Below are 16,601 nucleotides of genomic sequence, written 5' to 3'. Positions count from 1 at the left end.
CAGCAGCAACCTGGACTGTTAATACAAGGCAAAATGGATCCATGCTTTCATGTTTTTTAAATAAATACCATCTGAATTTCGCAACAGAAATCATGACATATCAGACCAGGCAACTTTTATCCAATCTTCTATTGTTCAAATTTTGATGAATCAATGCGAATACTAGCCTCAGTTTCCTGATCTTAGCGGACTGTTGTGGCACCGGTGTGGTCTTAGAGACCATAGAGCTGCCCTGATCACAAAGCGTTGCTAAAGGGGGACTTTTTTCAATTGTAAATTGTTCGAAAAAAGAAATTTAATAAAATATACACATCGGCTATAGCTGGCCAGAAACGCCTATTTTCCTTAAATTCTTGGTTGCTTTTGGGCGCCCCCTAGGGGGGAAAGCAATTATGTGCTGTAACAAACGTGTTCTACAGAGTATGGTCAGTAGTCCACATGCACAGTTTTTATGTATACACAAGACGCCCTCAGTATTGATTTGTTCGGGTTGGACTCTGGCAGGTGAAAAAAAAAACACAAAATCCTTCCAGCGTTCAAGCAAGCATTTGGTGAATACTGAATACTGTGACTGATTTGACCAGAGGCCATGAGCAACAAACAACTGGTGTGTTGTCATGCATACTAATGAGCACCTTGTCTGTGAAAAGATTGCAATAAAAAAAAAAAAAAAAAAACGATGACAACAACAAAAAACATTGCTACTTATCTTCAATATACTAAACTGAAATTAAACATTTAATTTTGCATTTACATTTTTTGTAGATAAAATAATGATAAAAATAGACCAACTTTAAAGTCATAAAAACAATATCAATCATATACAAGCAAACTTTGGCTCATGTTCATAAATGGTATCAATATTTCTGGAGTTAGGCTTTATAGACAAGCAAGAGTCCTACCTTCTGGACCTGATAAATCTATAGGACAGGTGGACAGAAGAAGCATCAGAAAAGCAGAAGTGGAAGGCGAGCAGGAAAGCCATGAGAAAGAGAAAAATGAAGATAGACATTTTTACCCCCATACAGGGCAGAAAAAAAACTTTAAATTAGTATAAAGTATAAATGATTTTCAGAATGACAATTTTAATAGGACTGGGTTTTTTTTACCTTTAAAGGAAATTTAAATGAAAGGCTATAAATATAAAACTATAAATATGGAGCCACACACCTAAGAAAGCTGGGCATTCTGGAAAAGGAATTTAAAAAAAAAATCATGATACTAATCATGATGTAACTTTTATGGTTTTGGCTAAAGTTTTCAATCAAAAGGTACAATTGCAAATCACCCTGACAACCAGATGCTCACAATAAGGTGGAAGAAACTGGTCAGATAAGGGCAAGACGAATGGGGACAACTGTTTAAGCCAAGACATTTTTTGCATATTTAAATGGTAAATGCCCATACATAATTACACAAAAAAACAAAAAAATAAATAACAAAAAAAAAAACCTCTCAAACCCTCCACAGGTTAAAATATTTTTATAGTATGTTCGTAATCACACCACAAAAGGGAAAACATCTTATTAATATTATTCAAAAATCTTTTATGTCTAAAATAGGAAATAAGCTATTTATGTTATGTTGTTTGGCAATCCTCCAGAGACTCTTTGGTTATATTTGTGCCCCATGGGCAATACAGTTCAGTAATCAGTGTTTGCATCGCAGCCAGTTTATGACTCGGTCACCTTCACCTTCAACAAAGCACCCATACATTATTAAAATGATAATTTTCAAATGAAATCGTATCCATTCAGCCAGAGGATAAACTAACAGTCTTAACATGAGACACAAATCCTGACAAGTCAGTAACCATCTTGTCTTCTAGAGATGGGGGAAAATTCGATTCAGCTACATATCACAAGTTTTTCATTTTGCAATTCATAAATAAGCATACAGTCTTAAAGAATTGTTCATTTATATAAATTTGCATGTGAGGTAGTGAAATGTTGCTGTTTCTCTATAATCCTACACGTGGCACGCAGCCATTCACACAGCACAGCTTCCTGTGAGGCAGACACAGATTATTTGCTAGGTTTGTTTAGAATTGTAACAAAATCTGAAAAAAAGAGTTCATATAAAATCAGGATATTTATAATTGATACGATTAAATTGAATCGTAATACAAATGGTATCGCCACCTAGGTATCATGAGAATATTGCATTGGCTTGTCCCTGGTGACTCACTTCCCTATTGTTCTTACAGATTATGTTGATAGGAAAAAATAACTTTAAGTAAGCATTTTAAAACTGTATTTAATTGACTGAAGTGTAATAATAAGGCTTCACCTCTTTCTGTTGTCTCTCCAGCTCCTTCATGCGGATCTCACGAGCTTCTGCCCTGGCAGCCCTCTTAGCTGCCAGTCTGGCCTCAGCCTGAGGAAGAAAGAGAAACAGTTTTACTATAATCTGTCAAACCTTGAGTTTATTTCACAACAAAGCAGTAAAAAAGTGAAAAAATATTTACAGGAAAAATAATAGATTTAAAATATAATATTCATTGATTATTCTATAAAGATCTATACTACAAGACTCTGGGAATAAACAGAGGGAGAAAAAAAAACAAGTAAAACATATCTAGACTTATTAATAATTTGCATTTAAAAAATTTAGCAAATAGACAATATTTCTGACATTTGACCTCAACTTGACTTAGCCTTGAACCTTTTAGGTCAAATGCAAATTTGAATCAGTTCACCTGCTAGTTATAATAATAACTCCATACGGAGCTACATGTTCTTAAAAAATGCTGAGTATCTCATATGGACAGACCGACAGACCGACAGACAGACAGACAAACAGACAGACAGACAGACAACCTCAGAATATAAAGCCTCACCACTTGGTGGTATAGCCATAAAAAAAATTACAAAACATAATGCTTTTTCTTTATAGAGATTGTGGAGATTAATTAAATATACGTATTTCAAGTTGTACTTTAAGTACATTGTACATTATTTATGTGTGATCTATTATGGTTTTTAACTGTCTGATAATACATTTATGATTTATACACATGCATATACATATACACACACAAGTCTATATTGTTTTTTGATAGACATTTCAGCCCCAAAACACTCATTAGTGCAAGTAACAATCTTCAGTAATGTTTTCAGTATCATCCTACCTACAAGTTTACTCCATTACTATCAAAATAACAAACTTTAAATGAGGAGAATATATAAGAAAACAACTCATGGTAACACACAAGCACTGCATACACCAAGCATCTCAACGTATTTACAGAAATTAGCACCTGCACAAAAAGAGTGCAAAGTAGCGGTCACTGAAATCAAAATTCTTGTGAGAACAAAGAAACTACACACACTACAGACCTAATAGTAACTCATTTTACCAACAGGAAGTTAGATAGCCGAGTCATTTATACACAGATCACACCCTTCCTGTAAAGTCATCTACTATTCATAGAAAATGAAGTGATGTAAAAAGACCACAGTCTCTACTCTCTTACACAGAGAATACCATTAAAACACACATACAATACAGAACAGAATACACATGACAATGGGAGTTATTTGTTGGATAATAAGTAATTATATTTTCAATAATATGCATTAATTTTAAAAAAGTCAGACAAAGTATGGGGCATTTAGGTTCCAAATTTCCTTAGTTAAAAAGGAAGAGACAAAGAAAAACAATCAGACAAGCAAACAGAAATATAGTCCATTCCTTTTAGCTTTTATATCATCTCCCTCATTCCCCTTCACAACTTTTTATAAACGACCTACATGTATATGAAGTGGTGTCCCAAAATATTCTAACTTGGTCTAACCTAGTTATAAAGAGTGGAAGCCAACTGTTTAAATGACTTAAAAAATAAACACATGAAATTTAGCTTTAGTTAATAATTAAAAGGTACCATGGTTGTCATTTGACACACTGGACCCCCTTATTTATTTATCTATTTATTTATTTATTTATTTATTTAGTTAGTTAGTTAGTTAGTTAGTTAGTTAGTTATTGAAGAAATGTGCGTATTTGTCTAAGCAAACCAAAATATTATTTATATATTATAATATATTCTTTTCTTATTCATGTGCTTATGTTCATAATTTGCCATCAACTGTACAGTACAGCTTTTAGCGACCGACACAAAACTCTAAAAAAAGCTTGTGACGCATATACATGTATATAGTAAATGTCAAAAACTCAGAGGTAAAACCAAGTTATTTAGACTCACATCTACATACTTTATACTTTTAAATAAATAAAAAAAATAATAAAAAAAACATGCTAACATAACATTGGACCAACTTTTGATTCTGGCATGTATTCGCTGTGGCATTTTATCAACACCCTTATGCAACATTATGCACCTTATTCCACATTTATTACTGTGCAGAGAAGCTCTTATTGTAGGTCTTGTACTGACGACAAGAGACAAACCACTCCACAAAGTTTTCTCTAGCAGCTTTTAATGAAAGTTAGTGACTCTGCGGTGTCCAGCTCATGTGTGAAAATGATGCCTTGTGCTCCCAGAAGCATTCTTTCACAGATTACATTCTGGAACATGCCTTTGCCAACAGTGAAGGAAACCTCTATAGATGCGATAAACCTGGTCATTCAGTACATTCAGGTCGATTTCATCCAACGTTGCTGAGTCTAGACCTGAGCAACTGAAGCAACACCAGATCATAACACTGTCTCCAGAGTCTTGTGCAGTGGACACTTTGCATGATGGGAGCATCGCTTCATAAACTTCCCTCCTGACCCTGACACGCCCATCGCTCTGGAATAGGCTCAATTGGGACTCATCAGGTCACATGACCTTTTCCCAACGCTACAAAGTCCATTCTTTATGCTCCCTAACAAACCAAAGCCTTTTATTCTGATGGGTCTCACTAACAAGTGGTTTCTTATGGACACAGCTGTTTAGTCTCAATCCTGTGAGTCATCACATTGTGTGTTAAAATGCTCTTACTTTCACTACTAAACATAGCTCTGATTTTTACTGCTGCTTCACTGTGATCTCTTGTTTAAGTGATCACAGACACTCAATGTTTTTTTCTGACCACATTTCCTCCATGAAGCTGAGGGTTCAGCACCATCTTTCACTTGCTTACAGGGAAACAGCTTTTTGAAGTGTCTTGTTTGACGTGCTTGAGCTAAAAGTGTTGCACAGAGTTTAAAGAAAACAGCATGGGCAACAGAACTCATTGTTAAGCCAGTTTTCCTGCTCTGAAAAAAACAAACACTCCAGCCTTTTAACACCCCTTCCTCTGGTAAAGTTTATGTCAGTTAAGGCATTTACAGTTTACTGCACTGTGCAGACAGAATTATACAGCGGGTTTTATTTGATAGAATTGGATAACTAATTTTATTTCTATTAATTTGTGTGAATAAAATCACTTAATTAAATGTGAAGTATGATGGTGGCAGTAATTTGTTGTGGGGATTTTTTAATAACTTGAAAAGTCAAGCAAAGCGAGTTTACTGATTTTTTTGTTGGTCCTTGGGGAGAGCAAGGACAGCAGCAAGAAGAAAAGGAAGCGGGCGGAATCATAAAATAAGTTTAACTGAGGTTTACAGTAAATGTCTATTTATTTCATATTTTACTTAATTTACATGATTTTAAATATATATGTAAATACATGAGCATAGTGTGAGAAATTGGAAATTGGTAATACTGGTAACATTTTCCATGGCTGAAATGGATTATCTGCATTTACATCATTTCCTATAGGAAAATATTTCTCGGTACTAAATTTTGGATTAAGAACTCGCCTCTGGAACAGATTCAATTTGAATGCTGAGGTACAGCTGTATATATTTTAATATTGCTTTGTGTCTAAGGCAAAATCTTTTAACACCAGCAGTTGTAAGCAGTTGGTTAGTCCAGCGATTATTTTTTTCTTGCTGGATGATTTATTTTATTAATTTCCCATTTAGAACCAATCATAACTTTGATGTTGAATCTTTTAACCTTTTTCTAAAAAAAAAAAAAAAAAAAAAAAAATCTGATCTACAAATAAAAATTCTCCCACATAAAAAGTCAAGTATGATTAATTCCAACGATGTGTTGTGCGTAGAGTAACAATTTATTAAAAAAAAAATTATTAAAAATTATTAATATATTTTTTTTAAGATTTGCACACAGCTTTGCCTCTCCATGAGACCCCAAAAAAACCCACAAAATAAAAACCATGACACCATTTAAATCTCTGAATATCAACTGCATTTTCTCAGAAAGGCTCATCACTTATTTTAACATGAAGTCTATGCAGGAAGCAGCCTTTTCGAACTTTACCTCTATGTCCCTTAGTTTTAAAAGATTGTACACACTGTTTACAACTTGAGAGTCGTCACATTGTCAGTGCAGCCCTAAATATGACTGCATGGGACGGTATACAAATATGTGATTCCTGCTGCATTGTGTGCCCTTTACTAGTAGTAATAGCATTGATTTGGTGATTCTGTGGCAAGTAAGATGAAGCTATGGAAAATTCTGTGCTTTAGGCTTCATAAAATAAAGTGCAAGGAACTAATACTAACATTTCAAGCTTCATCATTAATAGTTAACTACCTGTTCTGGGGTAGAATCACAAATAACATAAAATTGAAAGCTAGTGCACTACAGTATGTAGGGTGTAAAGACCCCTGTCATACACACCAAGTAGTTCCATTGATCATCGGTTAGAAAGGGATCTGAGACTTGGCATGTGTTGGAAACTAGTTAGCCATTAAACACAACACAGATGATAAAGGGACAATACAGAACGACTTAAAACGACTTACTAAGGAGTTTTGTTTAAGATGACATTATCAGATGTGTTTTGCCATGACTGGCAATAAAAACACAAGTGTATTTGCAAAAAGCAGGTGCAAGATTGTGAACACACATTCAGCTCTGGTCTACCACAAGAAAAAGGAAATGCCACCCTGAGGCATTATTTAGCCATCTAGCCACATTATTAGACATTTGACTGTTACAGTATGTACAGTATATAAGAAAGTTGAACAACTAGTGCACATGTAGGCTTCTTAAAGTACTGTGAAGGTTCCAGTTCCAAAATGGTTTACTTAGAAGGCTTGAATACTGTATCTGACTGTCTGCCTTTTGGTTATGTTTTATGTTAAACAACAAATTTTTTTTTTGAAAATAGTGCACATGTATGCTTCCTAATAAAGATTTGGTCTTATTCCCCTGTATGGTTAAGGAAGAGTTAAGGAGAAAAGTGTGATGACCATGCTTCACAGGCAGGCAACTCAATAAAGGAAATTAATGGATTCGAGCTACACAAATATTAAGAATTTCTAATTTACTAATTACTACTCTACTGGCTGCAAGCTTATCCACTCAGAATATCATTGCATACATCACATATGCCCGAAAAACGCTGTTAAAACATGGGCTACTGTATAACTGTGCAGACAGCATATTAATCAACTTTCAATTTCCTCTGGAAATTGCCAGGATACCGGAAAGCTCAGTGCCATCTCCGGGAAAGTAAACAAAGGCAGGGGAGGTAAGGCAATATTAGATCTAGGCTAAAGCTAAGCCCACATTTCTCCCAAGCACCATCCTTGCAAATGTACAGTCTCTAGTGATTTCAATACAATAAAGTTTTATTTATATAGTGGTTTTAACAATTGTCATTGTCGCAAAGTAGCTTTACAGAATCTAAAAAAATGATGGAAATCAGTGTAAAAAGCACAAGGAAAAATGCAAAAATCTATTTCAGTTTTCTTCAGTCTGTTCCTAATAAGCAAGCCGATTTGGTGAAAAACCAAATGAACTGAAGCTTCGGATAATACCACATAGATAAAATGTAAATTTGGAATGTAACAACATGATCTTTATAGAAATGTGGTTAAACAACATTCCTATCAGCAACATTGCATTAGAGGTTCGCTGTCTTCACGGCAGACAGAAGAGCAGTGGATTCTAGTAAAAGGTTTGTGAATTTATATTAACAAATCGAATTGTACTGTAACTGATTACATATTGCTCTGCTAATTTAGAATTTTTGGTGGTTAAATGCAGTGCCGGTACCAAGCCCGGGAAAAATAGAAGGGTTGCGTTAGGAAGGGCATCCGCTGTAAAACCTGTGCAAAGTCGCTGTGCAGATCAGATGGTCTGCTGGGACACCCCCTTTACAACAAGTGCAAACCATTTTATTCACCTAGAGAATTTACTGCCATTGTTATGACTGCAACTTGCCTTCCTTTAGACGCTAATGCTCGAGCAGCTATCAACAGTACAAAAGGAGCTTTTATTACTGCTGGAGATTTCAATCACTCCAATACAAGAACTTCCTAAATTCCACCAGAATGTTTCTAGCTTTACTAGAGGGGAAAATGTCTACACAAACATTGTAGAAGCATACAAGGCCATTCCCCTCCCCCACATTGTTCATGCCACCCAAGTACTTGCCACTTATCAGATGTGTGAAACTTTCAGTAAAGGTCGGGCCAAAAGGAGCAATTTCCTCTTTACAACAGCAGTTCCAGGACACTGATAGATTTTGCCTCTGCTGGCCCTGATGCCATACCAGGGCATATGCACAACAACTGGCATAGATTTTCACAAAAATCTTCAACCTGTCACTGGCCCAGGCTATCATTCGTACATGCCTGAAAACATCTACAATCATACCTGCGCCTACACATTCTACTGCATCGTGCTCGAATGACTTCTTCACGGATGCATTAACCCCCATTATAATAAAGTGCTTTGAGAAAATTATCTTGAATCACCTGAAAGCGTCCCTGCCACCAACGCTGGACTCCCACCAGTTTGCCTACGGCCCGAACAGGTCGACAGGGGATACCAGTTCTACTGCACTTCATTCAGCCCTTTCCCATCTGGACAACGCCACATATTAAAGAATGCTGTTCATTAATTTTAATCCTGCTTTTAACATGGCCATATCACCAAGATTGAATAATATCATGACCCTGATCACCAAGCTCCATGGCCTGGGAGTCAGCCCTTCCTTGGACTTTCTAACTGACAGACCGCAGTCTGTTAGTTTGTGCAATCACATGTCTTCTACTCTCATATCGAACAGTCATCAAGTAGGCAGACGATAGCACAGTTGTTGATCACATCACCAACAATGAGGAGTCAGCCTACAGGGAGGAGATTTGTACCCCATCAGCATGGAGCTCTTTCAACTCACCCTAAATGGCAAGAAAATTTGTCAATGTCAGTGTCCTGATCTGGGGTTGCTTCAGTTGGTCAGGTCTAGGCTCAGGAACGTTATGTGGCAATAAAATAAAGTCAGCTGATGACATGAATGTACTGGATGACTAGGTTATCACATCTATGGAGTTTTTCTCCCTTGATGGTATGGACACAAGATCTCAGCTAAAAAGTATTGGAAATAATTCATAGAAAGTTAAGTAAGGTGAAAGCATCTTCCCTTAAATCTTTTTCTAGAGAATTATATTTTTCTCCATGCTACTTTGTTTTACATTCTGTGGAAGACTCACTTAATTGACACTTAACTCAAAACGCATGTTATTTTCTACTTATTTTAAGACAAAAATAACTTTAAGAAAACACACCACAGATTTGTCATACAGACCCACATGAATATTTTCCATCACTGTGGGCTAAAACTTTTACTTAATTTAAAAATTATTTGCCAATTTTACCAGCAGGTTTGTAGACACATGCCAGACCGATCAGAGACACAAGCATGAAAATGTTTTGTCAACCAAGTTTTTTATTTATGTTTTTCCCTTAGTGAAATGAGAACATGCACAAAAAAAAGGTTAAAAATTTAATGAGAGTAATGCTTGCTACATTGAAAATCATTGAGCATGTTATGTTACAAACATTATAAAAAAATATATGAATATTTCTCTCTTCGCTGGGCTTTATTAGGGAAGCAAATGCAGGACAGATTATCTGAAACATCTGGTTGAAACAAAACTGCTAAAGAATTCAAACTATTACAGTTTGTTTTTGTTGATGCTGGAAAACTAGCTGCTGCTTATTATCCTTATTTGGCAATTTTCAGTGAGATCCACACAGACTGCTCTGAACCCAAAAGACACTCAAACAGTAGTAAGACTCAGACCTTCTGTGAGCTCCAAACAAATTAAAAACAAACAAACTACTATTGCAATTTGTCCATAAAACACCTCTGCATTATTTAAGATCTTGCAACTTTTGTAGACTCTAGAAATCTATATATTCACAATCAAACATTATATTCTAATTAATATATTAACAAAACAAAACAAAAAAAAGTCAAATCAACAAGCAATTTAACACAGAACCCATGTACAGAACAATAACACCAATTATCAAACAGACAACAATATACACCAAGGAAATAATTACTTTCCCAGAACTATTTACTATTTTTTGTCTGATTAAAGTGGCCAGTGAATAGATCATAGAGGTGATCTTCTATTTCAAAAATATTCTGAAAAACGTGATCCAGATAGTTCTCTCCTGGCTCACAAACAAAAGTCAACCATCAACCACAGCTAACTAATTACAATAATTCCTATGTCTAGGAAAATAGAATTATGACATCAGAACATAAAGTATTATGGAACTTTGGAATGCAGAAGCTACAGGAGAGAGAGACAGAGAGAGAGAGAGAGAAAGAGACAGAGAGGGAGGGACAGAGAGAGAGAGAGAAAGTAGCAATAGTGGAGATGCACATTGCAGTGGTGAGAGCTCACTATATTATCAACTGCCATAACCGTTCTCATGATCAGTGAAGAACACATAACACATATCAAAATGGGTCATGATTTTTTTTTTTTAGCTTTACAGGTAAGAAGCAAAATAGTGGAACTTCGATCCCCTAGGTCATGAAGAGGAGTCACATGGTATGAGTAGCAGGTAGACGGGAGGTAGATCACACACCTTCAGCAACATTTCCTGACATATGTTTGTGTAGTCACTGCATTTCCACTTAAGTTTATACTATAACCAAAACACATTACACTTTTGACTTGACTGGTTGTTTCCCTGAGTGTAGTGCTGATTTGGACAAGCCAAGCCCTTTAGTCAATATTTACATTTTCAGTAGCACTTACTTACAACAAAATATGTTTGCTGCTTCTAATGAATTTATTGACTTATTTTTAAGACACCTGGCTGGCTTTTATTTTGACATGCCATGAGCTGCACATAGCTACACTTTCCTCAAACAAGACTGCATGTATTATAATACATTACTTAATTATTATTTTTTACATTACATATACAGTTCAGTAAAGAAAAGTATTTGTTCGTTACTGAATGTTAATTTTCTTTTGCACATCTGTCACACCTAAATAATTCAGATCATCAAACTAATTTTTATATTACACAAAGATAACTCAAGGAAATACAAAATGCATTTTTTAAATAATTTCATTTATTAAGCTGTCCAAACCCACCTGGTCCTATGAGAAAAAGTAATTGCCCCTCATGCTAAATCAATAAATCAATCAATAAACTTTTTTTCAACAAGGGCTCTCCACGGCTAAATCATGAATGAAACATAATTTTTGGAAAGCCGAGTTAAACGTCACTTGCCACACCCAGGCCTGATTACTGCCAGACCAGTTAAATCAAGAAAGAGAACCTGTCTGACAAAGTAATGCATGCTAAAATAATCATGTTTAAACAGCATATGACAGATGAGAAACTCCATAGATTGACATACAGTACTGTATATCAGTCCAGAAATAAGCCATTTTTAACTCTTCGACACTCCTGCAAACCACGGTGAGAGCTATAATCCTCAAATAGAGAAAAATAACAGTGGTGAATCTTCCCAGGAGTGGCCAACCTACCAAAATTTCTTCAAGAGCACAACAGCGACTCATCCAGGAGCTCATAAAAAAATTCTAATCTAAAAGAACTGATGTGTTCATGATTTAACAATAAGAAAGAGACTGGGTGCAAAAATGGCATCTATGGGAAAGCCAAAAAACATCCTGATTATCCAAGACTTCTGGGCAAATATTCTTTGGACTGATAAGACAAAAGTTAGATTTACACCAGTTATAACGGGAGGCACACCATCTAAAAAGTTTAACACAGCGTCTCATAAAACGACATCATACCAACAGTCAAACATGGTGGTGATTGTGTGATGGTCTAGGGCTGATTTGCAGCTTCAGGACCAGGACGACTAACTGATGAAACTAGTCTGCGCTCTCCCAAAAAATCCCCAGCACTCTACCAGAAAAGGGAAAATGTCCGGCCATCAGTTTGTGATCTCAAGGCCTAGTCAATGTCAGGATTTAAAAACAATTGAGATCATTAAACAAAAAGGTCGTTCAAGTTCAAAAACCATCCACTGTGGCTTAATTAAAACAACTCCGCAAAAATTAGTGGGCCTAAAGCCCACAGCAATGTGAAAATGTCATTGCCAGTTATCACAAATGCTTGATTGTAATTGTTGCTGCCAAGGGTGACACAACCATTTATTAGGTCTATGGAGCTAGGTAGGTTGGGACAGCTTTTTTCCCTTAATAAATTAAATCATCATTTAAAAACTGCATTTTGTATTTACTCGGGTTACCTTTGTCTAATATTAAAATTAGTTTGATGATCTGAAATAATTTAAGTCAGATAAATATGCCAACAAATTGTAAAAATCAGAAAAGGGCAAATACTTTTTATGGCACTGTATATAAAATATGAATGAGGATTGACAGGTCAATTTGCTATACAGTCATTTTTTTACGAAGGTAAGAAACTTATATTGAATATCAAACATCGATCCATGTGAGCCGAAGCCTGGAGCAAGTTTACTTAGACATCTGAAAAACCCATCGGGACGGGGAATTCCACACTGTAGCTTTATGACGAAAGTATCAATCATCAGCTAGACAAACCAGTTCTCTATGACCTACAGGTCATGTATAAATAATGAATGTAGTAAGAGACCATTTCTTCAAGAGCACATGATCAGTACATAGCTCAAAGAGTGACATGCAGTGTTCAGTTTTACACATCCTGTTGCATGGCATGATCATTAATGTTTGTACATATCATTTCCTACATTTTTTTCAAATAGCGCTCCTTAACTATACAAGTAATTAAGTATTTGATTTTCGCACTGAATACATATGGTTTCTTCCTCTGCTGATTGTGTGACAAAATTATTGCAAAAATATTATGCAAACAGTTTTATCCCCCAATAACTTCCCTGAAGGCCTTAGGGGGATGCAACTACACTCACACCAGTATCACCACTACGCACTTCAAAAACCGTTCAACTTACTCCACCAACACGAAGAACACGATAACAGGGTCAACCTGAACATTATGCCTACTATTATTGATATTTTGGGGACATTATCAAGAACTGTCTTGCCCGCCTTTTCTTCTTTATCTGCTATTGCCAGTCAGTTCCAAGGATGAGATGGAAACATAGAATGGAAACATGAGAAGAAACATTGTATGAATCGTCACAAATGACATGGTATTTCTAACTTATCCTGGTCTTTGTTTTATGTTTAGAGATTAGTGCAGAGATTTGACAACAATTATGATAACTGACCAAGCATTTACCTTGCTACATTTCACCTTATTGTCAATCTCTTTTAGAATGGTCTGGCTGCATAGCAGAGAGTTACCGAGCAGTTCTGCACTTTAAAACAGTGGGACACCTTCATGAAAAAGAGCATCATCATCCCCATACATTACAACTGTTAAAAATTATTTTAGGACATTTATTTAAAATGACACAAAGTTCAACAACTAAAGCAGAAAGACGATCTAAAGACCAGTAAGAAACTCTAAGAAAGTAAAAGCCAAGGTCAAGGTTGCACTCAAGACCTTCTCAGGCTACTGGCAAACCTTAACTTGTGACTGATTCCCTAAAAAGTAAAACTCCCAGTTTTGCTTTTGGTGGTGGTTGCTTGCTTCTGTGAACATATTTTCTTAATAATAAATAAGTGTGTCATTTTTGTAAAATGGGGAAAAAAATATTTGTATGACACTAAAACTTTGTGTGGTCTAGTAAGTAGACACTCTAAGCCTTGAGCTGAGCCTCATATCACAGTTGCCAGTGCTGACAGCTGCCAGGGGAAGGGCCTTCTATTTTTACAACTCTTGTTACAGAATCAGTGTAGGACTGCAAGCACTTAATGGCAGCCCAACATATCTACCAAACACATTTTAAAGACACATCAACATTATATAGAATCTGTAAGACAAGTAAAACTTTAAATCTTATGAAACTGTTTTACTGAAATACAGAACTGTGTACATTCTCTGTAACTGGAGACTATTGTATTTAAATAATAACATAACTTTAATAATTACAAGAAAGAAACAAAGAAAGAAACAGATAAAACATTGTTTTTAACAAAGAAAATTGAGTGTAATTATTTATATCTGACTAGTACTATTAAATTACTTTACCTGTGTGTTGTCAAGTTTGGTAATTTTATTTGTCTGTGTGTGTGTGTGTGTGTGTGTGTGTGTGTGTGTGTGTGTGTGTGTGTGTGTGTTTGTAACCTTGAAATGTAGTAGGAAATGTGGTGCAACAAAAAGGCCCTACCCAAATCAATAAAATACAAGTTTCAATTATGAAGATTTGTGAGTGGGAATCCAAACCTGCATGACCACTAGGCCCAGTTGACATCTTTTCAAGAGCACACGATCAGTACATAACCGAGATTTACATGCAGTGTTTTACACATCCTGTTGTATGGTATGAAATTCTCAACAGACATCTTGCTGAACTGCCCACCAACGTTACCGGAGATATAGTTTAATCTACATTCAGTACTTTTTTACAACTTGATGTAGTCCATTTACCCCAACTACCACACTGTTTACTCCTTAAAAAAAATCTCTGCCCCCCCCCTCCTGAGAAAACGGGTCCATTATACTTAGTCAGAATCCAACCTAACATTTTTTTTCCATTTAGCCCATTGTTAGTTATAGTAACACTGGAGTCAATTAAGATTTTAAAAAATACAGTCAAAACCTGTAAAATCACCAAAGAAAGATCATGATTATATCAGTAAAATAACTGAAAGCTGCTCCATTAAACGACTGGAATGGAAATCAGTTCTGCACTTTAAAACTTTAAGGAACTCGAGCAGTTCATCCTCTACACCTTGGTGGAAGTAGAGTGTTCATTTGAGTGAACATGGTCCACAAAACCTTCTTCTCAAGCCCATCATGACTTTTACCATCTGTTACACAGCACCTGTGACTGTATGTCAGCTTTGTGCTGACCTCTGGATGGAGATCCTCCAGGTCTGCAGCAACTATCTTACACAATCAAGACCGTCATGTACAAAATATACACAAAAACAAACCTATTTAGAGACTTTGCTACTAAACTAGGCTGGAAGCGAAGTTCAGTCTACCTGCTGGGTTTTTAGGAGAAGACTTCACACTAACTGACTATGTAAATGACCAACGTATCATAAGATCAGGGCCATATTTAGAGTTGATAACGTGGTTATTTCCGGGAAGTCACACAAGCAGTCGGGATACAACCAGATGTGTGTGTACCTTATTTATCCATTTATTTTTAAACACAAACTAATAATACCTCTTTTGCGATCACGTTGAGTGCATCCCCCTCCGGAGTCGCTGCGGTTCTGTTCGGAGTTCTTTTGCGTCCCTGAGAAGCCATTGAGTCTGTGACTAACTTTACACTCTTTACTCAGTTTAATCGTGAACAGAAAGAGACCTTCATGAGAACTGCAGCATTTCACAACGCGGATCCTTTATGTGTAAAAAAAAAAAAAAAAAACATTTAGAACTTTTCGAGAAGTTTCCGGTGCGGAAGAGTTGCGCGTGTATCCGCTCCGCACGCGCTTCCTTTTCTGTGGTGTTTGTTACAAATGAACTCTGAAGATAATTAAACTCAGAGACCGTTTCAATGTCGCTGTAAAATATCGCAGTAGCACAGCTAGCTCCGCGCCGACCAGTTCCACCAGTTTAATAAACTCCAGGACTAGAAGTTTAGAACTACGTTAGAGCTCGCGACGTTCGGTTTCGTCAGTTCACTTCCTCTCTAACAGCAGAGCGCGGTGAAACGCACGCACGCGCGCGCGCGCACACCCCTCTCGTTACTTCTGATGGCGAGAGCTCGGTGCTATAAACGGCTCTTATCGTCGCCCTTCTCGACTCACATTCCTGTCGCTAATATCACATTAAAGCAGAAACACTTTCAGGAGAATCCACACAGAGAGCGGGAGTGAATAACATCTCACTATAATAATCTTCATATCGATATCAACAACCAGCTCAATCTCACGGTGCTGCCGGGTGTGTGGGGTCACGTCGGTTCTGTCGTTTCTGTCTCTGGTATTGAACTGTGTGTAGTATAGAAGTGTGTGAGGTGGTGAAGTGGGTTTTGTGTTGTGTTGAATTGTGAATTTGTCCCTGGCCAAAAACAGTCGCGGCATTAAGGTCCTGGAGATGGGTATGGATGAGGGGGTTAGGAGCCTCAGGGAACCCGGGGTGCAAGGTGGGGGACTCCCTGAGTGGAATGTCAACCCAACTACATAGCATAAGTATGCACACACACACACACACACACACATCTGATCATAAACTATGGACAAAAACACAAATCAGAGGGTGTCAAACAGCAATTTGCTATTTACTCATTCATTTTTGTATTCTTTTTTTATTCGCTTTA

The 16,601-nt window shown here is 36.5% G+C and overlaps 1 protein-coding gene across 9 annotated transcripts in view; it reads right to left on the bottom strand.

Annotated features, from left to right (window-relative positions):
- LOC128523710 (centromere-associated protein E-like) overlaps window positions 1-16,000 on the bottom strand; it is a 45,606-nt gene extending 29,606 nt beyond the window's left edge. For 5 of the 9 annotated variants that reach the window (XM_053495797.1, XM_053495800.1, XM_053495798.1 and 2 more), the window contains exons 1-2: window positions 15,504-15,999; window positions 2,290-2,376 (exon numbers count right to left, since the gene is read on the bottom strand). In XM_053495797.1, the coding sequence (XP_053351772.1) occupies window positions 2,290-2,376; window positions 15,504-15,587 (171 nt within the window). In that variant the 5' untranslated portion in view covers window positions 15,588-15,999. Of the gene's footprint in view, window positions 1-902; window positions 921-2,289; window positions 2,377-15,503 lie in introns of all 9 variants that reach the window. The other 4 variants (XM_053495805.1, XM_053495796.1, XM_053495803.1 and 1 more) reach the window with 4 other exon arrangements.
- Window positions 16,001-16,601: the final 601 nt, after the last annotated feature.

The sequence above is a fragment of the Clarias gariepinus genome, chromosome 5 (assembly GCF_024256425.1).
Source record: "Clarias gariepinus isolate MV-2021 ecotype Netherlands chromosome 5, CGAR_prim_01v2, whole genome shotgun sequence".
Taxonomy (NCBI): domain Eukaryota; kingdom Metazoa; phylum Chordata; class Actinopteri; order Siluriformes; family Clariidae; genus Clarias; species Clarias gariepinus.
The sequence above is the reverse complement of the archived record's forward strand: the minus strand, read 5'-3'. Positions and strand labels throughout refer to the sequence as shown.